Raw genomic sequence first — 27,514 nt, forward strand, 5'->3', positions numbered from 1 at the left:
GAATCGTCTTCCCTTCATATGAGCAGAAAAATGAGTCCAGACTCCTTATTCTGTCTCTTCCCTGGGGTATGTGTTCAGCATTCTCTGCTCTCTGTTGAGAGCCCAGAGAAAACTCAGGATCTCTCGGCTTTGCCTTTGCAAACCCCAGATCCGTGGGTGCTGGCCAAGGTGCTGACGTGCTTGCCTTTTCTCCAGTTCCCCTTATTGTCCAGAGCCTGAAGGCCACCCTTCTTGCATTTCTCTGGAGGGGAGAGGAGCCACATAACCAAGGAGTCAATCCTCATTTATTAAGTGGTCACGGTCCTGACCTGCACTGCTTAAATCTCACCTCCAAGGACTGGAAAATTGAGGTTTTGTTTTTGTTTTTTTTGGGGGGGAGTCACACCTAAAAGTGCCCGGGCCTTACTTTTTCCTGGTTTTGCACTCAGGGATTACTCATGATGGGGCTCAGGGGACCATATTAGATGCTGAAGTTCTGAACCTAGATTGGCTGCGTGCAAGGCAAATCATGCCCAATCCACTATACTATCTATGTAGGCCTTGGAAGATAAAATTTAAATCCCATTGCCATGGATGTAGCTCAATTTGTCTTACATGTGTGAGACCCTGAGTTTTATCCCTGGTACTACCTAAAAAAAGTGAACCCTGGTTTCACCTGTAAGTACTGAGGTGACATGACAGCTCCAGAGAGGAAGGACCCCCAAAGATAGCTCACTGGTTAAGGAAACACTCGGGGCAAGAGTGAGGGAGGGGTTATGTCTCGATGTTATGACCAGGCACTAAGGTACTCATGATGGACTGGCAAAGGAGAAACACCCACCCCTGATGTTGCTTCTTCCTAATGCCACCACCACTAGCAACCCCCTCTCACCCCACCCCTCCACAGAATTCTCTGGGACAGAAAGCACCAAACAGCAGAATTCAGGAGCTATTCCCAAACCTTATCACTACCAGTAATTGTCCATACTCAACCACTGACAATGGACAAAGGTGGGTTGAAAGGCCATTGAATTTATTTCTCCCACCCTCCCAACCAACTTGAACAAGAGCAATGCCTTGGGGAAGTGCTATGAGCAGGAGACTAAGCACTTGTAGGGTTAGAGGAAGAGCAGAGGGAGATACTAGCTACACTTGGAGAAAAATTGTCTGGAGAGGAACAGAATTCCAAAATGCTGCATCCAGGACCCAGGCCTATGGAGAGACCCAAGCTAGTTGCCCAGGAAGAGGGAAGTGAAGGCTTCTGTAGGTCTCAATGAAAAGCCTGTTTGAAAGCAGCAATGGGCAGGCAGGGAAGAAAGGAAGCAGAGGTTTGACACATCCAGGTGAGGGGCAGGGGTCTTAGTTGGGGCTGATGAAGGTACTGGTGGGAACTGCTGGACCTTAGTGGGATTAGAAACGAGACTGAGACAATAGATGTGTCTCCATGCCTGGCATTACCGTCTCAGCAGTACTGCCAGATGGACCAGAGCGAGACAAGTGTGACACTGTAGGCCAGCACTGCCAGCAGGTAGGCACGGAAGAGCAGGCTATCCAGCACCGAGCCAACACGCAGCCAGTCCCGAGCCACCTCTCGGCTTTCGTCCCGCTTCTCCAGGAAGTGGCGAATGGTGGCCAGCTCCTGCAGCAACCCGCGTACAGCCAAGGAGGCATCCCGGGGTGGTGGGGATGGGCTGCCAGGAGTCCTGGGCGTCTTCTCCAGCTCCTGAGGTCCTTCCGAGTGGCTGCAGTGGCTCCCATCTAGAAGCAGGGAGCATGGACAGGGAGGGAGATCCCCCAGGGTGGAACATAAACCCGTTATGAAGGGGGTCCTAGATCAATCTTCACACATCTGGGCCTCCTGAGCCACACTGGATGTAGTCCTGAGGGACCCTAGTATCCTCTGAAAGGTCCAAATAACCAAAGCAAAGATGGCTGAACCCTCAGGCTGATGCTTCTGTGGCCTGCAGAAATTTTTATTAAGAATCAACCATCTAGAGGGTCAGAGAGACAGTTTAGAGGGTTACAACCTGGGTTTGCATGGGGGAGACCGAGCTTGGCTCCTACACTCCACAAAGCCCCAAGCACCATTGGGAGCAGCCCCCATAAACAGAAATGAGAAGACTTTGAGCACTAAGTTGGCCCAGAAACCAAGCAAGAAGAGAATGAGTGGGGTCCAGAACAAAAGCACAATCCTCTAACACAGAGGACATTAGCCTTGCACAAGACCAAGCTGGAGTCAATCCCTAGCATCCCATATGGTTCCTGAAGCCTGCCAGGAGTGATTTCTGAGCACAGAGCCAGGAGTAATACCTGAATGCCACTGATTATGGCCCCAAAACCAAAAAGTGAGAGAGTGAGAGTTCATCAGGGCCACCATGAAGATGCTTGTGGGAGGGCCTGACACAGGGCATCTGCCCACCCCCCTACACTCCCAGTACATGCCTAACCATGTGTGACAATGCCCAGGAGTCAGGGCCCACCTGGGTGCTGCCTGTCCTGTCTGCCTCAGTGGGTAATTTCTAAAGGACCAGCCTCTGCACAAAAGAGGGAGCAGAAATCCTGGCTGTGCTTTTTCAATATTTTAAATTCAGGAAGAATAGGGGATGGACCACATCTAGCTCATAAGGTGCTCATAAGGTGCTTCCATCTCTGTGCTCAGGAGGGACCCCTGGTGGTGCTCTGGGGGGCCTACGCAGTGCTAGGGAGGGAACCAGGGCTGGTAGTTCCAGGAGGTAGTGACTTAACCACCCCTCTGCCCTCTCCCTTCAGCCCCTAAACAATGTGGGGCACAGAGCTTAGTACTTGATCCCAGGTTTGAGTCCCTCTGTCTCCCCCGACATGTTCTTACCTGTGCACACCTGGGGGGAGGTGGTGGGGTGAGTGGGGGTTTGCTCCCCGAGACACAGCAGTTGGGCCACCCTGCCAAGGACGAGGTGACGTAGCCAGGCAGGCACGGGTCGCTGCAGGTCCTGCTTGTGCACCAGCCGCACAATAAAGATGGTCTCGGCTAGACTGATCACCAGCAGAGCCATGCACACCACAAAGTAGACACCTGTGCATCCCATGGGGCAGGAGGGAACACATAGGAGGTGGGCAGGGAGCATGGAGGAACTCCCCCACCCAAGGACTGGACCCAAGGGCAGGACTCACCGATGAGAGGGGTACCAATGGCTGTGGCGGGTAATGTGTCAGACACAATGATGAGGAAGACAGAGTAGCCCAAAAGAAGAGTGATCTTGAAAGACACCCTTTCGCCGCTGTCTGGGGGCAGGTAGAAGCCCACAATATCCATGATCATGAGGAACATGCTGGGCAGCAGCAGGCTGACAGCGTAGAAAAGGGGGCGCCGGCGGATGACCACCTAGGGCCAGAAGAAGAACTATGAAGAAACTGGGGCTTTGGCTGTGAACGTAACCCAAAAGAGAGGGACAGACCCAGCCTGTCCCTACGGAACCACTCAGCTCTGTGTCTCCAGCTATTTCTCTAGGGCTCCAGGGATTGGAGTCATTGCAGAAATGGGAAAGGGCCTGGCATCCTCTTCATAAGACACCTCTTTCTTTGCTCTTTGTTCTGTTCTGCTTTTAGGGGTCCCCACTAGTTATTCAGAGATCGCTAATGGGTCAGCCTGAGGATGTGCAGTAATGGGGACGACTCAGGGGATCGTATGGTGCCAAGGATCAACCAGGAGTTGGTTACAGGCAGCCCCTCTGTATTGTCTTTCCAGCACTCGCGAGATCTACAGGACAACCTCACTTGTCGCTGTCTCCAGAGCTGCTTCTGGTCCCACTTACATAGAACTTCATTTCCGCATAACTGTCGCTGCTCTCTATGCTGAACTCCCGAAACTGGGTGAGCACTCCGAGAAGTTCCCACTCGCCCTGGTTCATGAAGACGCTCTTATCCGACTTCACCTTTTCTGGAGGGCGCCACAGGGAGATGTTGATGTCCTGAACTGAGGAGGAAGCAATTGAGCGAGCAAAGAACTCAGATATGAGAATGTACCAAAGGACTGGAATATCCAAGGCAGGAAAACATCAGTTGGAAAAATGCTTGTTGTTTTTCTTTGTTTTTTCTATATTGTTTCTATGTTGCTCCCAAATCCCGAGCTATTTCACAGCAGAGAAAATTTATGAGCAAGAGCTAAATAGGCACAAACCTGGAAAAATGTCCAAGATCTCTTATTGAAAAAAGAGTCAACTGACAGCCTATATAACACTTGTATTTAAAATCAAAACTGAATATGGAATTTTTATGTGCTTTCTTTTTTTTTTTCTTTTTCTGTATCCAGTACTCAGAAATCATTCCTGGTGGTACTCTGGGGACCACCTGAGATGCAAGAGATCAACCCTAGGTTGTCTATGTGAGCAAGGTTGGAATGGGGGTGTGTGTTCAGGGGCGTCAGTAATGGGATGGGGTAATGACTGGAGAGATAGTGGGTGCCAGATCCTGCTGTGATGCCAGGAATAGGCCTTGGCCTGGAGAGTCACCACAGTTTCTATTGTCTTATATGACAGTATCGAGGGCAGAGAGGCACAGTGTCCGCTCCTTGGGATGAAGATGAGGAAACAGAACTTGTTGGTGCAGAGGAAGGGAGAGGAAAGTAAGTTGGATAGAGACTTGGTGTTAGTAAGATGGAAAGTAAAATGGTGTCCTGGGGTGTGTTTCTCAGGCATGGTCCCCTTTTACTTCCCAGAAACCGCTCACTTACTGGTGTGTAGCCAGCTGGTGAAGGTGAAGGAGCAGTTCTGCACATCAAAGGGAAAGTTGTAGATGTCCAGGCTGCAGGCGGTCACCACCTGGAGAGGCTTGTAGTTCTGCACCTTGCCCTGATGCTGAACGTATACATAGGGGATCTCTGGAGACTTGCCCACATCCACGCTGGCCGGGAAAGAGGGGGCTCAGAAAGCAAATCTGGCACTCCCTGAGCCCCCTAGGAGAGAAACTGGGAGGTTCTAGACAGCAGAAGTTCCTCAGCTTTTTCTGACTGAGGCTGCTAGACCCACCAGGTAAGGGTGTTTCTTCTTTATTCAGCAAGACAGGCAAAAAAAAAAAAAAAAAAAAAAAAGACCCATGAGGGCTCTTTAGCCTGTCCAGAGGGAATATAGCCAGCTGCCCCTCTGTACTGGGCCCAGTAGTGCTAAGTTGCCAGGGCCACCAGTCATGGGGCCATAGACAGCCTGGGTAGGGCCTTTTGTCTCTCATTCCTAGAGGTTCTGAGAAGCGGGATGCCCACCACTCCTACTGTCTGGACTTCCTCCCACTGAGCCATGCAGGTCAGGCCTCTAGGTGAAAAGCTCTCTAAACCACTGTGCGATTAGTAGCCCCAGAATCAGGGAGAGTAACTTTGTCCCGGCCCTTGGATTTGGAAGCTCAGGGAGTGAAGCCTGAGGAGGGCCAGGATGGGGATAAATATGATGGGATCTGGTGTAGGGAGTACAGGGCAGAAGAGGCATTTCCTGTGGAGGGCCATTTCTAATAGGGAGTCATTCCTATAGCAAGTCACTTCCTGTCAGGACCACTTCTTATATGGCATCATTTCCTGTCTGAGCCATTTTCTATCTGGTGCAGGTTGTCAGGATTAGAGGTGACTTGGGCAGCTTGAAGATGTCCAACTTAGGAGTCTCCTCTAGAGAGCCTGCTTGGTGGTCAGGGACAGTTTCAGAGTTTTATTCCTTTCAACAAGAACATCATCCTCCATGAATACAAAAGTGCTAGGCCTGAATGCAGGGCCTTAATATTGGTCTCCAGCACTATGAACATTCCCAAATCCTCCTGTGGGTGGCCCTGATGGCCCCCCACACCACTGGGCCCCTGAGCCCTGTTCCACCTATACCCTCATGCTTGCAAAGCTGGGACTGCCTCCTTACAACTGAGCCCCCAATTCAGCCTCCAAGTGAAGTAAATGAATGGGGAGCCTGATCTGGTCCCTCACTGGGCTACTCTAACTCCACATAGTGCCATCCATTGATTGTGTTGCCCCAGATGGGTCCCTGGGTGGGTGGAGAAGTGTAGCTTCAGCATTGATCCCTGAGAAAAGGTTGTTTAAAGGAAGAAACGGGGGGGGGGGGGGATGGAGCAGTGGCACAAGCACAAGCGACATCTTCCTTGCCCACGCTAGCCTAGGACAAACCACAGTTCTGTCCCCTGGCGTCCCATGTGGTCCCCCAAGCCAGGACCAATTTCTGAGTGCATAGCCAGGAATAACCCCTGAGTGTCATCAGGTGTGGCCAAAAACAAAAACAAAAACAAAATCTTAAAAATTTAAAAAGATCCTCCAAAAACTGGAAATCGAGCTCCCATACGATCCAGCTATACCACTCCTAGGAATATACCCTAGGAACACAAAAATACAATACAAAAACCCCTTCCTTACACCTATATTCATTGCAGCTCTATTTACCATAGCAAGACTCTGGAAACAACCAAGATGCCCTTCAACAGACGAATGGCTAAAGAAACTGTGGTACATATACACAATGGAATATTATGCAGCTGTCAGGAGAGATGAAGTCATGAAATTTTCCTATACATGGATGTACATGGAATCTATTATGCTGAGTGAAATAAGTCAGAGAGAGAGAGAAAAACGCAGAATGGTCTCACTCATCTATGGGTTTTAAGAAAAATGAAAGACACCCTTGTAATAATAATTTTCAGACACAAAAGAGAAAAGAGCTGGAAGTTCCAGCTCACCTCAGGAAGCTCACCACAAAGAGTGATGAGTTTAGTTAGAGAAATAACTACATTTTGAACTGTCCTAATATTGAGAATGTATGAGGGAAATGTTGAGCCTGTTTAGGGTACAGGCGGGGGTTGGGTGGGGAGGAGGGAGATTTGGGACTTGGGTGATGGGAATGTTGCACTGGTGATGGGTGGTGTTCCTTTTATGACTGAAACCCAAACACAATCATGTATGTAATCAAGGTGTTTAAATAAAAAAAATTAAAAAAAAAATTTAAAAAGAAACAAAGAAGAAACAAGAGGGCTGGAGTGATAGTACAACAGTAAGGTTTTGCCTTGCACATGGCCAACACAGGACAGATCCCAGTTCAAATCCTGGCATCCCATATGATCTCCCAACCCTGCCAGGAGGGACTTCTAAGTGCAGAGCCAGGAGTAACTCCTGAGTGTGACTCAAAAACCAAAAAAAAGGAAAACAGAGGCAGTGGGAAAGTGAGCTCCAGGCCAACCTTCTCGTCTGCAAGTCTAGGGTGGATACCTCAATGCAAGTGCCCTGAAGCCACCGTCATACCCAGCCCCTCACCCCAGGCCTGACGCCCCACTCACAACTCATTGATGAGAATGTCTGGGACCCAAATGCTGTGCGTGGGGATGGATAACTTGGTGATGTTGTCGAAGTCCTCGGGGTTCCAACGGAGAAACTCATCTGTCCAGAACTGCAGGAGGGGGCGGGCACAAAAGGGGACACCCCTCCATGTCAGGTGAAGGTCAGCAACTCAGAATCGCTCACTGCAAGTGTTCAGGCAGGAGGTGGGCATGTTGCCAGGGGAATCTGGGTGTCTGTATCCCACCACACACACGCCCATACTCACACACCCTAAGGCAGGGGTCTCAAATATAATTTACCTGGGTGCCGCAGGAGGCAAAGTCGAGGTGAGGCAGGGCCACATAAGGGATTTCGCTTACCGAATATTCGCAATAAAAAATCGCAAAAAATCGCATTAAACATTTGCATACCCTGAATGGAACTGCTCGGGGTATGCGAATGTTTAATGCGATTTTTTTCTTACTAATGCGATTTTTATTGCGATTATTCGGTAAGCGAATAATTGCAAATACTGCGATATTTGAAGGCCAGCCAAGGACCACAAAATGTTGTACGGAGGGCTGCAAATGACCCGTGGGCCGCAAGTTTGAGACCCCTGCCCTAGGGTAAAGTGGGCTCCATAAATGCCTGAGTCACCATGAATTTTGGAGAGCCCGTCCTCTGTCTGCAGAGTCTGAAGAAGCACCTCTTGCATCTTGGCTCACACGTACCTACCTGGAGAATTCTCTGCATCCCAGTGAGAGGGGAACCTGTTGGCTCACTTCATCCCTGCCTCATTCCTGATGGAAAACTCTTAAGTGTCTCCCACTAGGATGAAGTTAAGCTCTTGCATTTAGGGGGAGATCCCACTTGGGGGTACTCAGGGTCCCTCCCAGCAGTAATCAGGGAGTGGGCCAAAGAATGCTGGGGATGGAATTGGCGACTCCGTTAGTCTCTGAACCTTCATCTCTACAAACCAAGCCTCTTGCCCTTGAAAACACTGAATTCTCCATGGGTTCTGCACTAAACCATGTACCGCAAAATATCTGGAACCACCTGCTTGACCTCCCTTCCACAATCTTCTCCAACCCTATGGGGGTGGAGGAAGGTTTAGCCACAGTGTCTGCCTGTCCTTTACCAAGAAGCACCCAGGACCTGAATCCTCATGCAGGACCTGTGGATCCTTCCTTCCCTGAGTTGGCTCTTGTCCTTGCTGCCTTGGAGTGAGTGGGTCTACCCAAGTGTGCAAACTCACAATGGCCAGGCTTGAGTCTAATGCAGTGGTTCTCAAATAGTGTGGCATGCCCCCCAAGGGAGGCACAAGGCTCCGTAAAGGGGGGTGCGTTTGACCTTGGCAAACACGGTCATAACAAGCTAAGCCCTGTGTTTATGTCTCTATATGTCTCTGGAGCTGAGAGTTGCTGTGTCCTGCTTCAAACCCCGCTTTGAAAAGCTATGCATTGTGAAACATGCTCATTGTAGCCATTAATCCAGACATCACCTCTGATTAAAAAAAATCAGCTCAAATTATTTTTATATATTTTTGTTTTGCAGGTTAAAGTTTTTTAATAGATACTATTTACAGTCATGGGGGGACAGCAAAAATGTTTTCTTCTTCCTGGGGGGCATAACAGAAAATAATTGAGAAACACTGGTCTAGTGCATGACTCAGTTTCCAGTCCCTGAGCACAGGAGACCCCCTACCCTCCCTGCTATAACAGCAGAGGTGGGACCCATCCAGGTGTCCCAGGAAAGAGTTTGGGGGATCGATCGGTATTGGGGGGATCCTTCCTTGAGTCAAGGTTTGGTTTGTTTGGAGGAGGCTCAGACAAAAACAGGCTGAAGCATCGGGGTATTGACTTTCTGGTTCTGCCTCTAAGGTCTGGCCTTATGAGCCTCAATTTGGCTCAAGAGAAGGAAGAATGTTCTAGCTATTAGGGCTGTTCAGAGAGCCAAGTGATTGCCGTGTGAATGGTCACTCAGTGGGAGTGAGGGAAACACTTGGAGAGATTGGGAGAAGCTCAGAGCATAGAAGAGGTTGGAGGACTCATCCACTGATTGTTGGGGTTCCCTTAGTCTGGAGATGTGTCTGGACTCTGCATCTTATGAACCTCTGAAGCTTCTCCCACACCAGGTACTGAAGCCTGATTCTCTCCAGGCTATAGGTTCCACAAAGGGACTGGAGGGTGCACTCACCTGCCGGTACCAGATATAGGTGGTCAGTACCTGGTTCTTCTCATCCTGTGAAAGAAAGGGGAGCTGGATATTGAGCCTGCACATGCCAGCCCCGAGAGGAGTTGCCTTCTGCATCCCTGTGCTGATGGGGAATGAGGGAGAAAAGAAGAGCAAGGAGTGGGCAAGTGGAGAACACCTACCCTTCTTCCTTCCTTTCTTCCTTCCTTCCTTCTTTTTTCTCCCTCCTTTCCTTTATTCCCTTATTTTCTTTCTTCTTTCCTTCATTCCATTCACTCTTCTTCCCTCTCTCTCCCTCCCTCCTTCCCTCTTTCCTTTTCTTTTTCCTTCCTACCTTCCTTCTTTCTCTCCTTTTATTCCTTCTTTCTTTCCCTTCTTCCTTCTTTCCTTACTTCCTACTTCCATATTCTTTCCTTTTTTCTTTTTTCTTCCTCCCTTTCTTCCTTCCTTCCTTCATTCCCTCCTTCTTCCTTCTTTTCTTCCTTCTCTCCTTTCTATTCCACCTTTCTTCTTTATTTCCTTCCTACCTACTTTCCTTCTTTCCCTTTTTTCTTTCTTCCTACCTTCCTAACTCCCTTCCATTCTCACTCTTTGGACCACACGCAGTGCTCAAGAGTTACTCTTCACAGTGCTCAGGGACCATGGGGTACCAGGGATCAAGCATGAGTTTCCTGCATGCAAAGCGTGATCACTGGTCTTTTGAGCTATCTACCTGGCTCCAGGATTTCTTTCGTAATACAAACACACACACACACACACACACACACACACACACACACACATAATGTATAATATAGCAAAAGTAACTACTAGTAACACCTGTATTAAATTTAATAATAAATATATAAGTAGATAATAAAATATTTTATAGCAATAAGTATATATGTGCCTTCTATTCTCCTCTACTATGCTATAAAATTACATATATGTTCATGATTTTTACACATTTTACATATACATATACACAGCAGAGTAGAAGGTAAATTTTTAGCGCTCATAATCCTGTCTATTTGCAGCCCCAAGATTCCACCTGCATCCAGTTGGACTCAGAAAGGGTGGGTAAGATTTCCATGCACCTGCTACCCCCCAAATACAACCCCTGCCATGCTATTTCAGGCATCCCCACCCTGACTCCAGCCTTTCTGCAGGGCTCCAGGAACTAAGGAAAGCTTCGCTGAATTGCTGATTCTGGGGTGAAGTCTGCACTAGCAGGGACTGTGTGAGACCCCCAAGGGTCTGAACACCTCCAAGGGCAATGTGACCCTCACAAAGCTTACAGACAGCTGGTCACAGTGTGTGGGAAGAGCTGCAGTTGGTAGGGGTGTGGGAGACTCGGGAACCCTATCTACCCCAATCTACAGCCTGGTCCTCATGGCCGTTGCTCCCCAGGCCCCCGCGGCCAGCTCTCACCACGCTGAGAATGGCATAGATGATGACGTCGATGGACACGGTGGTCGGTGTCCTCCAATCCCGTACGGGGCGCACGCCCTGCTGGTAGCTGGCCAGGAGGTGTCGGGACAGGCGCTGCAGAGCTGGCTCCGAGGTGTTGCGGGCCCCAAGTGCCCCCTTCCTCCTGGCTGGGAGGGCAGAGTCATGAGTCTTCCCTCACCTCAGGTATCCCTACAACTCCCTGCAGGCTGAGGTCCAGCCCTAAATCATTGTCAGCAAAGACTCCCCCAAATTCCAAGAGCTCCTAGAGAAACACTCAAGTGTGCTGGCGAGCCTGACTGGAAGAACAATGATGAGGGTGGGGTTGGAGGCCACTCCATAGCCCTGGGCAGGGCCATGTGTGTAAATATGTAAGTTTGCATGAGTGCATATGTGTGAATGCTTGTATGTGTATATGTGAATGAATGTGTGTGACTGTATGGGCATGCTTGAATGAGTCCATGTGCATATGCATGTTAGCGTATATGTTCATCTCAGTATATGAATGCGTTTTTGTGAGTGTCTGAGTATTTGTATGTCTATGTGAGTGCGAGACAAAGAGAATCTGTGACTATGGGTGATGCCAGGGGAAAGCACTCCTAAAGCATTATTCCTCTTGGGATTTTCCTTGTGGCTTTTTCACATAATTGGGTGCTGGGGATTGAATCAAGGCCCCACCCGTGAAGACATGTGCTTTCCACAGAGCAACATCCCTGAGCCCCGAACTACTTGCTTCACTAAGGCCCCCTCTAGCCCCACCTCCTGTGCCATTGTTATGTCAACACCTGCAGGACAATTTCTGGTTCTGCCCAGTCTCTCTGAGTCTCCTTGACCCAGGCCTGATAAAGAATGAAAAGGGTGGGCATCCCAGGAACCACAAAATCACCCAAGAAAAAAACATCCTTCACCATCACCTAAGCACACCAACCTCTCGGGAGCAGAGCATTAGGCCTTCATAAAAGAACTTGATGGGGTGAGAAGGATGGGAGGGGTGAGGAAGAGGAAAGGGGAAAGAGGTAGATGAAAGTTCAGGGGTGACAGTGATTCTTTGGGGGTTCTCCCCAGGCCTGGGCAGGAAGGCTGGTCTGTGCCCCCTCCCTCATATCTCAACTCCCCGAAGGAATCCCACAAACCTGACCCTGAGACCTTAGGATCAGACCCCCGAATGGAGAACAAGGGTCCAGAGCCCCTCTCTTCAGAACAAACAAGACATTTTGGGGGGCCATTGAGAGAGTCTGTTTCCAGTGAGGGCTCCCCAAGACTAAGGAAGAGAGTGCTGGGCCCCACAGGAGATGGCCAATTGCTCATTCTTCAACACCCCAGAAGCATCCCGAACCCGTGGCCCACACTCCAGAGCCCCCACAGGCATGGATCATTGCCAGGAGACACAAATCTTCTCCTGGACTAGAAAAGCCCAGACCAGCCCTACTCAGCCCATAACAGCTCAGGGACCTCTTGGGAGCCTCCGCACCCAGCTTCTCTCAGACCTGCCAAGCCCCTGGACAGCTTTGACATTGCCTCCCCAGGTGGATGAAACTGGATCCTTCTATGACACCCTGATAAAGAAGCAGGAAACAAGGGATCCAAAGAGAAGGTTGATGGTTTGGGAACTGAGACATAGAAGGGCACTTTTTTTGGTTTTGGGATCAACCCTGAGATGCAGAGGGCTTGCTACAGGCTCTATGCTTAGGGATCACTCTTAGTAGGCTCTGGGGACTGAAAGGGGTGCTGAAAATTGAACCCTGGTCTGGCACATATAAGGCAAGTGCCCTACCCACTATACTATTGCTCCAGGAAAGGAACTTTTGATAACAAGTGCCCAGAAGCCACTGACAGAAAAATGTTTTCATCAACTATATCTGGCTTGTATAACCATCAACGAATCACTCCCCCTTCCAGGGTGGTTTGTTCCAGCATAAAGTGGGCAACTAAGTGGGTCCACTACTCCACAACAGTGCCAACTGCCAACACATGCATTTAGGTGCCTGGCAGAGGAGAAGGGGTCCTCTGCCAGGCCTATCCCATGTTTCCCACAGTGGGATCCCTTCTCTAACAGCTTTGTGGTCGCCAATAACCCCCCTCACCTGCGCTCACTCTGCAATTTTTTTGTTTTGTTTGGGAGCCACAGCTGGCAGACTTATTCCTGGCTTTATGCTCAGGGATCACTCCGGAGGGCTTGATGATGGGATATGGGATATGGAGATCAAACCTAGGTTGGCTACGTACAAAGCAAATGCCCTCCCTAATCTAGCCCCATCTACCCAACTTTTGTTAAGGGGAACTGCACCCAACTGTGCTCAGGGGTGTGGCTCTGTGCCCACACCCCTGACTACACTGGCCTCAATCACCCCTGGCTCTGCTCACACTCTTGGTCCTGCTCTCAGGAATCACTTCTGGCACATCTGCCCAACTTTTAGGCCACATCTTGCTCTTAGCAGGGAAGACAGCTGACATGGTGGCAGCTGAACCCACCCCCAAATCCTCCTGCTATCCAGGACAGGGGCCATCCAGTAACACCCCTTCCAAATCCCGGACTAGGCAGCTAAGCCCAGCATGTTCACCAGGACCCCTTACCTTCTCCCTGCTCCAGGAGCATGGGCAGGAGCAAAGCGAGCAGTGCATGTGGCAGCATGGTGCCCTCCTGCTGCCAGTGTGGTCCTGCAGGTAAGCCTGCCCTAGGCCAGCCTGCCAGCCTGCTGCTGCTGCACTTTCTGAGGCTGCAAATCTCCCACTGCCCTGGCCAGCAGGATTGGGAAGCTGCCAAGTCCCAGAGCAATCAGTTCTCCTTGGGATCAGGTTTCCAAGCAGGAGGGGAGGAGTTAGCTAGCAGGAAGAAGTCTGTGAGAACCAGTGGCAGGGGTGGGAGTAGGGGCTAACCAGGCTGCTGTCAGGCAGCACTCAGTCCCAAGTTCCTCTAGAGCAGTGCTTCTCAATTATTTTCTGTCATGCCCCCCTAGGAAGAATAAACATTTTTCGCAACCCCACATGACTGTAAATAGTATTTTTTTTTTGATATTTGGGTTACACCCGGCAGTGCTCAGGGGACTCCTGGCTCTATGCTCAGAAATCACCCCTGGCAGGCACAGGGGACTATATGGGATGCCGGGATTCGAACCACCATCCTTCTGCATGAAAGGCAAACGTTTTACCTCCATGCTATCTCTCCGGCTCCATTGTAAATAGTATTTTTATTTAAAACAACAACAGCAACAACAACAACAAACTTTCGGGGCCCGGAGAGATAGCACAGCGGCGTTTGTCTTGCAAGCAGCCTATCCAGGACCAAAGGTGGTTGGTTCGAATCCCAGTGTCCCATATGGTCCCCCGTGCCTGCCAGGAGCTATTTCTGAGCAGACAGCCAGGAGTAATCCCTGAGCACTGCCGAGTGTGGCCCAAAAACCAAAACCAAAACCAAAACCAAAAACAAAAACAAACTTTAACCTGCAAAACAAAAATATATAAAATAATTTGAGCTGATTTTTTTAATCAGAGGTGATGTCTGGATTAATGGCTACAATGAGCACGTTTTGCAATGCATAGCTTTTCGAAGCAGGGTTTGAAGCAGGACACAGCAACTCTCAGCTCCAGAGACACACAGAGACATAAATATGGGGCTTAGCTTGTCATGACAATGTTTGCCGAGGTCAAATGCACCCCACTTTACTATTTGAGAACCACTGCTCTAGAGTAAGTCAGGAACAGAAATTGCTGGCTGAAGCAGTCTGAGGTAGCTAATGCAGCGCTGCCTTCCTTTTGGTCCCAATGTGTCGCTGTTCATATCTCTGCTGAGGAAGGGGGTTTCCTTTAATTCTCCTTTATATATTCCCAAGTAGGGCTGGGGAGAAAGCTTCTAGCTCTTGTGTTCTGAGAGACCAAGATCTAATCTTCTGCTCTATGTAGTTCCCTGAGTCCCACTGAATGACCAAGGGACATGGCCCCCAGAAGTAATAATACAGATGTGTACATATATCTCAGTTCATGTTACACTAGTGTCCTTATATGTTATTGTACATAGGAAATATGTGAGGCACATTCTCACCGACTTGTGCTCTCTCCCCGTTCTGAGGGGTTAACCAGACACCCTGCTCCTCCTGCTCTGACCCTACAAATACCATCCCCAAATGTTCCGTTTCACGCTCCTTGGTGCTCCAGTCTATCCATGAGGGACTCCCTTATCTCTTGCTGTCAGAGAGAGAAAGGGGGAGCCAAAAAAAACCTAAAGAAACTAGAATAAGAATGAGTGAAGAAGGGGAAGTGGAAGGAAAGGAAAGAGATGGAAGAGGGTTGATGGGAGTAAAAATAAGGAGATTAGATGTGGAGTGAGGGGTGAGGGCAGTGAGCAATGAGGGAGCAAGGTTGAGCCCGGAGAGATAGCACAGCGGCATTTGCCTTGCAAGCAGCCGATCCAGGACCAAAGGTGGTTGGTTCGAATCCCGGTGTCCCATATGGTCCCCCGTGCCTGCCAGGAACTATTTCTGAGCAGACAGCCAGGAGTAACCCCTGAGCAACACCGGGTGTGGCCCAAAAAAACAAAAACAAAAAACAAAACAAAAAAAATGAGGGAGCCCAGAGCCCCAGCCCAGTGGGGTAGCCCCGGCTTCCCAGGAGTTCCTGGAATCCTTCAGGAAGGCCCAATTGGGTTAGGGAAGGAGGAAGCCATTGCTGTGTGTACATTAGAGAATTAGGCTCTTAGGGAACAGGATTAGAGGCAGTCGGCCAGGCCACAGCCACGCATGGAAATGGATGGTCTGTTTGTCTCTCTGATGGAGCAGCAATCAAGTTTTCCCCCAAGAAATTTCCCATTAATACGTCTGATGGCACAACACAAGGAGAGAAGCTGGGTGGGGGCGGGTGTGAATTGCTCGAAACGAAACTACAAAGTCACTTTTGCTCCTTTTAAACAAGCAGAGAATTGGTCTGGGTCTTTGCTGAACTCTGCATGGCCATTGCAGTGGTGGCTGGTGGGGATGAGGAAGGATGAGAGGCTGGACTAATTGGATTCCTGAGCTCTGTCAGTTTTGTCGGCAGACAGCCAGGCTCCTCCCAGGGCGTGGAGGCAGACACACGGCTGGCAGCCAGCCCGTGTGGACAATGAAAAGACTTTGGGCCCATCAGCCTGGGTCTTCCTAGAGTGACCAGCTGCTCACAGCACCCAGCAGTGCTGGAGGTGGGGGAGAAGCCATTCACAAGCCCGAAGTTGCACACCCTGCCTAATTCTGTCTGCTAGTGTTATGCCCCATCACTCTCCTTGCTCCCATTTCCCAGGTCAAAACACAGATACCAGCACCCTGGAGAAAGCACAAGGCTTAAGGTGCTGATCTTGCGTGTGACTAAGTCCAGATTCATTCCAGATCCATCCCAGATTCATCCCTAGCACTATACATGGTCCCTCGAGAATGACTAAGAGTGATCCCTGGTGCACTAGCACCGCCGGGTGTGGCCCCAAAACACAACAATGCAAAACCCCAATGCAGAATCCTGTGCTGGCTACCTGAGTTCTGAAGAGAGTTGAGACAGATTCAGCCTGCAATTCCTGGCTCCAGCCTTCTCACACATCACTTTTTACGGGTCTGTAAAACTTTTACCACCAAAGAATATGCCCTTTTAAAACCTGTAAACTTAAGTAAAAACAGAAACAAAAAAAAAACCCGACGGCCCTTTGGGAAATCTGAACCTACGAGAGGTCACTTGCACTTGTGGGAAAGGGCTTGGGGAGGAGGACGAGGGGCAGTAGCTTCAATATTGTCATTCTGTGCTTAAGACAATTAGATCTTATGGAGTGTCCCCTGAAGTTCCCATGTGGGGACCCCTAGGCTTGGTACTTGCTCATAGAGATCCATGAAGGATCCAGAAGGATCTGAGAGAGGAGTGAAGAGGGCACAGACAGGAAGTGCTTTTTCTCTGCCTTTTCCAGGAATCTAACAGTCCTGGCATGGAAGAAGATAGACTTGGGAGTTCTCTGCCCAGGAAAAATAAAAAGCAAAAGGATGGGGCTGGCGCGATAGCACAGTGTTAGGGCGTTTGCCTTGCACACGACTAACCCAGGATGGACCTCAGTTAGATCCCCAGTGTCCCATATGGTCCCCCAAGCCAGAAGCCATTTCTAGGAGTAACCCCTGAGTGTCACCGGGTGTGGTCCAAAAACAAAAAAAGAAAAAGAAAAAAAAGAAGCAAAAGGAGTCCTGGAGACCCCCAACCCCTTGTGGGTAGAGGAGCTGAGTGGAGAGAATAAAGGGACGTGTCCCCACCCAGAACCTAGGCTCTGCTGAGTCCCGGAGCACTTGTACATCCCCAGGAGGGTGGACCTAACTCTGGCTCCTATCCCGCAAGTGAATTAGGAGGCTTGCTCCTGCCTGCATGGCTCTTGCAGAAAGGGCAGGCTCATTAGGCCCTCCACGAGCCTGCTAATTAAAGATATTTTTATTGAAGAGTGTCACAAGTAAAATTACAGGATGGCTTAATGGGCCATTATATTTGCAAGCTTCCCGGTACAAAGCACTTTCAGAAACACTGAGTCCTGCCATCTTGGGCCCTGCAAGGCCAGTTTGTGCAAATGTTGCAGAACCTGGTGTCCGGTGGGGAAGAAGGCTGGGGTGACTCACTGACCCACGTCCTTAGCAGCCTTTCTCCAGAGTGAAGTGCCAACTCTTTGGCTTAGCTCTGTGGAACCCTCGGCCTGTTCTTGTCTCCAGCCCCTGAGGAAGCTGCTTTTACTCACCTCAAGTAGTCCTTTTCACAGACTGGTGGCCTTGGGCCCAGATGGTAGGGTTTGCTTAGAGGAGGTGGGTCTTTCTAGGCTCCTTTCCCCATGGAATCCCATGAGGAACAGGTCAGGAGAAGCCTTTGGGAGGACTCTGTGATGCTCTTTGGGACACTTGGAAGGATGGGGTGGGTCCCCAAGAGCCGAGAGTTCTGGGCTATGGAGACAATTTGGTTCCTCCAATGGCCCTTTTCCTTCCTGGAAGTGGTGCCTATGTAGGAATCTACAACCTTTGTTCCCCCCCCCCTCACCCCAGGCAGAAGACAGAGAGGTTCCCTAAGCAGGGAGAAGCATCTAAGCAAAGTGAAAACCGAGAGCTAAGTTGAGCTGTGCGTGTAGATGTGGGTTCATTTTCCTAAGTGCCAGCGAGGGATGTGGCACCTTCTCCCAAGTCACCAAGGTCTCAGGGGTCTGAGGACAGGAGGGGACAGGGGCCACCCTGCAGGCCTTCTTCCCTGGACACAGCTTTCTCCAGGAATGTCCACCCCCACTATTTTGGTGGACTCCACTTCTGTAGTTCTGGAGAGGGGTGAGTAGGACATTTGGCTGACCATGAGTCTCTCTCCATTCTCCAGCCTGTTTCTGCCACTCCTCCAAACTCCATTCAATTTTCACCTTTTCCACCCCTTGAGAGGGAGACCAGTTCCAGGGCCCTAATAACACAGGCACCACCGGGCAAGTGACCATGGAAAATGCATCTGCAACAAAGACAACAGCAAAGTGGGCTGTGGCGGTGCTGGTGTGAGGGTATTAGGAACACCATCAGCCCAGAGCCCGCCCTGGGAACAGAGGGCTGTTTGGCTGAAATTTCCCTCTAATTCAAGGGAATTACTAAATTTCAGGGAGGAAGGGGCCAGACAGGCCTGTTTGTTCCTGGCCAGAGGCCATGAGCCCATCTGGCCACCCCAGAGCAGTACCCGCAGATAGAAGAGAATTTTGGCTGAAACCATCTTCTAACTCAAGCTCTAATTTTCAGAGAGGAAGAGACCAGAGAGGCCTTTTAAGCTCCCCCACCCTCCTTCCTCTTGCTTTTGGGATGTTTAGTGTCAATATATTATTATTTGTTTTTCTGAGAGATTTTCCAAGGAAGCAAGTGCACAGGTCCCTTTGGGAATCCAAACAAAGTTTCTTCTAACATCTAACTTGAATTGCATTTAGTGCCATCTGAATCATTTCCTTTTTATACTGCAGACATGAGCCCCAGCACCCAGATGGTTCTGAGAGGCTGCGAATATAGAGTGATCTTTTCTGGAATCTTCCAGAGAAGGGAATGGAGGTATTGGGTGGCAACACCTAGCCAGCCCTCTGGAGAGTTTCTGTGTTGGGCATATAGGGTCTCTCTCTCTCTCTCTCTCTCTCTCTCTCTCTCTCTCTCTCTCTCTCTCTCTCTCTCTCTCTCTCTCTCTCTCTCTCTAACTCTGGCACTGAGTGGTAGGAGACCATGGGGTTACCACTGAGGGTGAACAACAACCCACATTCAGAGACTTCAGGGCCCTCAGTTCAAAGCTTCCCAATGACGCTCCTCCAAGCCAAAGCTGAATGCATCTTCTGGCTCCTTCCCTGGTTCTAGAACTTGAGAGAAGGGCTAGAAAAATAGTACAATGGGGAAGGTGCTGGCTGCAGGGACCAACCCTGGTTCAGTCTCTGGCACTGCATATGGTCCCCTGAGAGATCCCTGAGCACAGTTAGAAGTAATCCCTGAGTATTGCTGAATGTGGCTTCCTAAAAAAAAAAAAAAAAAATATATATATATATATATATATATATAGAGAGAGAGAGAGAGAGAGAGAGAGAAATAGAGAGGAGCTGGGGAGCTAGCTCAGAAGTCAGGGACACATGTCTTGAATATATCCCTGGCACTGTGTACTCCCAAACACCTCTGGATATAGCCTAAAAAGTCTCAAGCACCAACAGGGCTGCCCTATTGGCCTCCAGTACCACAGGGCCCAAGTAACTGCTGGGGCCTGAGCACTGAAGCGAGGAGCTAGCTGGCTGCATCCCAGCTTTTGTCAAGGGCTAGTAGTGAATTTTCATGAAGAGACTCAGCTATGACAGCCCCCAGTGCCTAGGAGATCACATGGTACCCCTCCTCAGGGGGCTACTGTCTTGTTCACCCCATTTATGGGAGACTATTTTATCTTTCCATTGACACAAAGGTATATCCCAAAGGGTATTGATCTCACTTTGTTTCAAATCCTCCTAAGTCAGAAACCACAGAGAAAACTTTCTGGGCCCATTAGAACCTTCTGGCCCAGTGTCTGTCCAGCCCCTGAGTCAGTGCCAGTCTGAGCACTAGGTGGCTCATTTCTGGTTTGGAGAAATCTTGCTTACCTTGTTTCCCTGCTCTGTCCTCTCCAGCCAATACTCTTAGTTCTCTGCAGAAGTCCAGGTGGGGTGAGAACCCAGTTTTCCACCATCAGACATTTTCATCCAGAGCAATCAATACATCTATACCTCCAGCACATGCATCAGGGTAGGAACAACTGGCCAGGAAGGCCAGTGAGGTGTGATAGAGGACATGGGTGAGGCCTGATGGAGGGCGGGGTGTAATTGGTGGAGTACAGATGCTGTGGGCCAGTCCTTGGCCAGTCCACACACTGAATGCATGAGGGACCAGCAGGGCCAGCTTCTCCATTTACAATGAAGAAAAGTGAAATCTAGCAAGGCCACATTGCATCTGCAAAGCTCATGCAGCCCCGTCCGTGGGCAGAGGTGATACATGAAAAAGGGCAGGGATAAGGCACAATAGAGGGCAAGGGTGAGGTATCATAGTGGGCATAGGTTCTCCTGCCTCCATCCATAGCCTGTAGACCTGACTTGCCTTTTTCTCTTTCTGGGTTTGGCTGGCTGAGCCCTGCCAGAGGTCTTTACAGCCCTCCTGAGCCCGGCGCTGTCTCTATCCTGTCCTGTGCCCTCCATGAGGGCCACCCCTACTCTTCCTCAACACCAGCACAAGCCTTCAGTCTGTTGTGGCTCTTCAGATCTTGGGAGACCCAGTTTGGGGTAAGGAGGCAGCGGCATTGTCTTTGAGTTATTTCAGCCCTGATAGACCATGGTTTCCAGGAGTGCTGTTCTGAGTTTAGCCACCTTCCTCCTCCTCCTGTTTCTGTTCCTCCTCTTCCTTCTCTTCTTCCTCCTCCTCCTCCTCTTCCTCAGGAGCTCCCCAAGGCTGGAAGCAGCCCCTGAGTGACTTGCTGGACGATGGCTGCTTCCCCAAGAGGACCCGCTCCATCTTCCTGCTTCCAACTATTTAATTAGCCCTAAATGAAGAGCTCTGCACACTTGCTGACATAATCACATCTGAAGTCTCAGTTGCTGTTGAGTGGAGTCCTGGAAAGCTTCCTGCCCCTGGGCTTTCCTGGAGGTGATGTGTGGTCCTGAGTGACTTCACTCCTTGAGGTCTGTGCTCTGGTTCATGACCTTCCAAGGTCCATGGTTGAGCTGACCAGCTCAGGGGGCATGAGTGATGCTACTTTAGGGGTTGGAATGTAAAGAGACTCTGTCCCCACCAACTACTCCTGGAAGAATTCTTCCAAGCCTGCTTCCTCCTTTGCACCCCACATGGCCCTCAAGCATTGCCAGGAGTGACCCTTAAGAATAGAGTCAGAGGGGCCAGAGAGACAGCATGGAGGTAAGGCATTTGCCTTGCATGCAGAAGAACGGTGGTTCGAATCCCAGTATCCCATATGGTCCCCTGAGCCTGCCAGGAGTGATTTCTGAGCGTAGAGCCAGGAGGAACCTCTGAGCACTGCCAGGTGTGACCCAAAAACAAACAAATAAACAAAAAGAATAAAGTCAGAAGGAAGCCCTGAGTACTGCAGGTTTACCTAAAACCCAGAACAAAATACTAGGGCCAGGGTGTTGGTTCAGGACTCCAGGGTTGGCTCTTCAGCACCCTATGACCTCCTGAACTTATTGAATGTGTATGGCCCCAAAATGGTGGTCTGGTTTTTTGAGTATTTCAAAGAGTAGCCATGGGGTCCTTGAGCACCACTTTGGGGAGGGGGGGGCATCTAGACCACAGCAGCACCAACAACACCAAGCCTTCTCCAGGTTCCCCTCAGCCCTTTACCGGCCCTCTCCCCACCCCTCCTCTACTTCTCCCTATCATGGGGAGGCAGCAAGAGCAAAAAGCCATGGAAGTGCTCACTGCCCTAAAGAACAGCAGCACCTGGATGGGAAGTTGTTCAGCCATTCCCTGCGGGCTCCGGGCTGGAGAATAGTTGCCCCATCTGGGATAACTGCAGACCCCTCATCAAAAGGTAGATTCTAGGCATCTCAGGGGAACTGAGGCTTGTTTCTTCCCCCCAGAGTTGCTGGACACGGAAGAGGCCACCATGGGGCTGGGATCCGGCTCTTCTCTATGTCATGCTCCTGGGCAGTGTGGGACATCTCCAGAGCAACTGTCCCTGCACTGCACCGCACAGCTCTGCAGGCTGCAGGCTTGGGTAGCAAGAGGCTGGGTTGGTCCCCTGGGTTGGGAGGGAGCGCCTGGTCCCTGACGCCATCCGGATTGTCCAGGACACAACTCTTCTGATGCTGTCAGGGGAGGGAGGGCAGTGCCCGCGGCCTGCTCCCTTGGACGCACACACAGCCATCTCCGCCATCTGCCCGCAGCCTATAATTCCGCACCCAGCTGCACTGAGCGCTTCACTGCTCTGATTGCGGGGAGGGCAGATTACCCGGGGGGCTGCGGTGATTGGCAGGTGCCTGCGGGACCAGCTGCCCCGGGGAGGGGGGGATGCAGAGGCAGGCACCATGTGGCACCGTGATGCTTCTGAGCCCGCAGCCTCCCTTGCCCCAGAACACACAGTGTCTCCCTGTACTGTCCTTGCTCTTAATATCTGTGCTTTTAGATTGTCCAGCACTTGGCTAAAGTTTTTCCATATATATATTTTGTGGGGGTGGAGGGGTCAGTTGCTAGCAGTGCTCAGGGGGAAGCCATGCCAAGGATTGAATCTAGGGTTCCTTGTGCAAGGCATGAATGCCAGCCCTTTGAGACATCCGTCTCCTGAGGCCCTTGTTTGTCCTGGCTCTGTTGGTTCTGGAAGCCTCAGGATATGATTCTTTTTTATTATTATTACAGGGATCAAACCCAACGTCTTACAGATGAGAGGCCTGAGCTCTGCCACTCAGCCACATTCTCAACTTCAAGATTCTGCTTTTCTAACCAGTGTCTGCAGTTACTGAGGCTGCTAATTCAGGCACTATGCTTTGAGTAAGGGACTCTTTAGCGTTCATCACTCTGATCTCTCCTAAACGCCCCATGCAAAGTTGGTCATAATAATACCCATCGTTTTTGGTACATCTGGTGCCAGGCACTATGCTCAGCGTTTCATAAATCTTGCCTCAGGATACGTTGCAAAAGAGCTCTTTCTCAAAATTTATAGTGGAGGGGGAAAAGGAAGTTCTAAGATAATAGGTAAGTTGCCCAAGGTCACAACTTTTAGTGAATGGTTGAACCCACAGTCACTCATGGTTACTTACTCTTAGCTACTTCCTCTCTCCTCCTATAAACTTGATCTATGTGACTCTCTTTTTTTTTTTTTTTGTTTTTTGTTTTTTGTTTTTTGGGCCACACCCGTTTGATGCTCAGGGGTTTGATGCTCAGGAGTTACTCCTGGCTATGTGCTCAGAAATTGCCCCTGGCTTGGGGGAACCATATGGGACGGCGGGGGATCGAACCATGGTCGAGATCTTTCCTTGGCTAGCGCTTGCAAGGCAGACACCTTACCTCTAGTGCCACCTCGCTGGCCCCCTCTGACTCTCTTCAGAAGAACCAGGGGCTGTGGGAGGATCAAAAGGCTGGGCCATGTGCTTTGTATGTAGGAGACCCAGGTGGCCCGCTGAGCACTATCTTACCACAATCTGTGAGTTAGTCCCCAAGTACTGTCAGGTGTGACCCTAAAACAAGCACCTGTAACATCAAACCATTTATGTAATGTCCAGGGACAAATTTGGGTAGAAAATGCCTCAGAGCACAGTCTGGGCCAGACTGTCCACATGGAATTCAAGCTTTTTCATCGAAAGCTCAGGGTTCTATGGCAACTATTTCCCCTCTCTGTGCCTGTTTTTTTTCAATTTGCAATGGGAAGATTTTAAACTGTTATTAAGCGGAATTGTTAGATGATAAATTCTCCTTTTACATATTTATCTCCCATAATGCATATAATCCCCACAACCTTCCTCTTACCTGTATGAAGGATCTAGTGAGATTCTATCACTCGGAAGCACTTGGAAATATGTTTGCATGCAGAGAAGTGATATCCCTTGAGAAATGTGGCCATTGCTGGCCATGTTAAATGTTAAAAATTACCAGAGTCATCTGCTTACCATGTGCTTGAAAGCATATATTAAGCATTTTATTATTTATTTATTTATTTGTGGTTTTTGGATCACACCCGGCAGTGCTCAGGGGTTATTCCTGGCTCCAGGCTCAAAAATTGCTCCTGGCAGGCACGGGGGACCATATGGGATGCCGGGATTCGAACCGATGACCTCCTGCATGAAAGGCAAACGCCTTACCTCCATGCTATCTCTCCAGCCCCTATTTTATTTTATTTTTGGTGTTTTGGCCACATCCAGTAATGCTCAGGGGTTATTCCTGGCTATGTGCTCAGAAATCGCTCCTGGCTTTGGGGAACCATATGGGACACCAGGGATTGAACCCAGGTCCATCCTGGGTCAGCCTTGTGCAAGGCAAACACCTTACCACTGTATTATGGATCTGGCCCCTTACTAAGCATTTTAAATGTATAAACTCACTCAATTCTCACTAATACTCCATGAAAAAGGTTTACTATTAATGTTTTTTCAGATAGAAAGTACATGGAGTTTGAACCCAGTGTATTTTCCAGTACACTGGTCAATTACGTGTTTGCTACTGTGTGCATTGGATATTCAGCAGTAAGTACAATAGACTCTCTGCATTCCTAGGCAGGCATGCTAGGGGCTCCAGAATATTATGTTCTCAGCACTTAGCACAGCAATGCCTGTGGCAAAATCCTCCATTCAGGTTTTCTCCATTCTTGGCCTCACTTTCTCTAATCTGTGGCAGGCTTCACTCATCCATTAGAGCTTTATCTAAGCCCAGATCTGTTTCCACACAGCAGTACAGACAGCCTTTGCCAGCCCTCCTCAGTTTGGCACGAACACCAATCTCACCAGCACTGAAAAGCTAGACTGCAGAGGAACCAGTGAATGGTCCTCCCCCCCACCCACAAGCCTGTTCTATTCGGGGCACCACTTCCACTGGGACAAGAACATCTCTGGGCCAGATATGCTGAATATTTTCTTTAAGGGGGGATTCTGGCTCTTGGTGAGGCCCCTGCCCCAGGGTAGATTCTTAAGTGACAGCTGTTGGATAGTGAATAGTTGCAGGAATGAAGGTGAATTGCCAAACTATTGCCTACAATGATCTCCTGCAGGCTGGTTACCATAACCAACTTATATAACTCTAGGGTCAGTCCTTCAACATGTTTCCGCATTCATCCAAGTGCCCCGGAGACCGTGACTAGAGCCTGCTGCGACGCTCTGGATGGATTGGCTTTTATTTCCAAGATTCCGATGCTCTAATGGCTGGAGGAGCTGCCTCTTCCACATCCGGTTTCTAGAGATGATGAGTAACCTGGGGTGGCTCCACTTTCCAAATCAACCCTCCCTGCCCAGACCAGACCCTCCACCTGTACGTACCTGTCTCAGCACGCTGTGGGCCTTCTCTTTGCTCCAGCACTGGGTTCAGACACTGAGGGTCATACGTGTGTGTCACAGCCCGTGGGATGAAGTCAGAACAGCAATCTGACTCCTCACCTGTCTTGTGTTTCCTTCCCAAAGGGAGCGCAGTGAAAACTCCTAGTTGCAGTGTGTGTGGCTTTCCACCCTACCTGCTCCTTGCCTTGGGCTTGTGGGACCCAAATCTGTCCTGATGGGGGAGTTTCATAGACTTTCAGGTTTTTCCCATACCCTGTTTCAAAGCAGCCACAGAGCCAGAGACTATGCCCTACCTTTCCAAGAGGATTTTTACCTTTATTATAATATTTTTATTCACCAAAGTACGTCAATATGTTTTTTCTAGGAAATCAAATTATTTCCCCATCAACACATGAAGGAGTCAACCCAGGGTTTGAGAATATGTGCTGTGTTAACAGGGGGATTGAGCCTACCCTGTTCACTGTGGAGCCCCTCGAGGGATGCACAAAAGCCCTAAATGGAAAGTTGAGCCTCCTTTCCTTCCACCACTTTGCACCAGAGGAAGAGCTTAGACTCGGTGCCACTTTGTGAAAGGTTGTGGAGCTTAATGTTCCAGTGGGGGAAAGATCAGTTGTGAGGGTGTCTGTGCAGGGGCTGACATAGATACAGGTAGACGCGGGTGCAGCAGGAAGAAACCAGAAACATGTCAGTCATTGGGCAACCATGACCTGGCCCAAGGGAAGGCAGTGCAGGGGTGAGTTGGTGGCTAGTAGAGGCTGAAACCAGAGTGATGGACCAAGAAAACTGCCAGCAGCACCTGGATTCTCTGGCTTGGGGCTCGGAGCTCTCAGGAGGGGATGGACACCAACTAGGATGTGCCAGGGACAGGCCAAGTGAAGAGGGAGAAAAAGGGTTCCCTTTCCCCAGGCCTCCTCTCTGCAGAGAGCTTCCCTACAGCCCCTGCTTTATAGCCTCTGCCAAATGAAGCACAAACTTAACTACATCACCCCCCCCCACCCGGGCCAGAGATGGGGCAGGCCTGCACGCTGGGTGGCTCCGGCCCCCCCTCTCGGAATCACTGGCCTGGGTCATTTAATTACTCCAGAGTGGGGCTGGGGGTGTGTGGCCGCTCGTAAAATGGCCCACATGCAGGTCCTCCCTTAATTGTAAAGCTGAACCAGCTCAGCAGGTGAGTCAGTGCTGAGATAAAATAGCCGGTTCTGGGGTGGGGGTGGAGGGGAATCCCCCCACTCTGCACAGATAGGGCTGTGGAAGGTACCCCGGGGTGAGGGTCCACCATCCCATTGGAGTAACTATCCCAAGAAGATCAAATCCCCAAATGAAGACACAAATGTAGCCCAGCCCCCCCCCTTCTGCCAGCTTTGCCTTTAGAAGTAGGATTCAGGGGGCCCGGAGAGATAGCACAGTGGCGTTTGCCTTGCAAGCAGCCGATTCAGGACCAAAGGTGGTTGGTTCGAATCCCGGTGCCCCATATGGTCCCCCGTGCCTGCCAGGAGCTATTTCAGGGCAGACAGCCAGGAGTAACCCCTGAGCACCGCAGGGTGTGCCCCCCCCCAAAAAAAAAAGAAGTAGGATTCAGGCCTTGATACATGAGGGGGTCTGGGGGCCCCCGTGACTACATACAGATGAGGAGTAATTCCTAGAGGGACTATTTCATGTTGCTGCCATGCAACATGAAAGATTCATGTTTCAAGTTTCAAGCTTCAGTTTGCTTCCTAACCTGTCTTCAAGTCAGACCACAGAACTGGATGGTTCCAGTGACTCAGTTTCTGGGCCCATGTGGCTCAGACAGGCAGAGTCAGGGATAGGGGCTGGGTAGGATGTGTTGGAAGAGGAGGGAGGCCCCGGCCACCTCAGATGGACAGACAAGAAACTATGGAGGCTGATGGAGAGTGGTCTTGGTTTGCATGTGCTGCCAAGGGCAGTTTTACTTAGAGCTCACCTTCATTTCCAAACCCAAAGGCATCTCCAGGATGTACCGGGAATTCAACCTATGCCTTCTGCATGCAAAACTCACCCCACACTCTTCAGCACCTTGCACTTCACTTTTCCCTCTAGTCTCCAGCCCTCTGCCCAAAGCTGGAGCCATGGTTTCCTGGTAAGTGCCTGAAATCACCTTAGACTGAGAAACAGAGGTTGGCATGAGCATTTGCATCTGGGAAAATGCCACTTCTGCC

General features: G+C 50.0%; 1 protein-coding gene across 1 annotated transcript; it reads right to left on the reverse strand.

The window, feature by feature from the left end:
- Nucleotides 1–1,441: 1,441 nt before the first annotated feature.
- Nucleotides 1,442–13,499, reverse strand: HTR3A (5-hydroxytryptamine receptor 3A). Its single transcript, XM_049778409.1, has 9 exons — nucleotides 13,442–13,499; nucleotides 10,850–11,016; nucleotides 9,443–9,487; nucleotides 7,267–7,376; nucleotides 4,688–4,857; nucleotides 3,771–3,931; nucleotides 3,130–3,340; nucleotides 2,828–3,031; nucleotides 1,442–1,737 (listed from the first exon to the last, which is right to left on the reverse strand). The coding sequence occupies exons 1-9, from the start codon at nucleotides 13,497–13,499 to the stop codon at nucleotides 1,442–1,444; spliced, it is 1,422 nt and encodes a 473-aa protein (XP_049634366.1).
- Nucleotides 13,500–27,514: the final 14,015 nt, after the last annotated feature.

This window comes from Suncus etruscus, chromosome 8, assembly GCF_024139225.1.
Source record: "Suncus etruscus isolate mSunEtr1 chromosome 8, mSunEtr1.pri.cur, whole genome shotgun sequence".
Taxonomy (NCBI): Eukaryota; Metazoa; Chordata; class Mammalia; order Eulipotyphla; family Soricidae; genus Suncus; species Suncus etruscus.

Bases quoted from the DNA above. Each gene is read 5' to 3' on its own strand.
- HTR3A (XM_049778409.1), bottom strand. From the start codon at position 13,499: ATGCTGCCACATGCACTGCTCGCTTTGCTCCTGCCCATGCTCCTGGAG. The intron at 7,377-9,442 runs GTGAGTGCACCC...CCCCTCCTGCAG, and splicing joins CCTATATCTGGTACCGGCAG to TTCTGGACAGATGAGTTTCT. The intron at 3,932-4,687 runs GTAAGTGAGCGG...CTTCCTCCTCAG, and splicing joins CACCAGCTGGCTACACACCA to TTCAGGACATCAACATCTCC.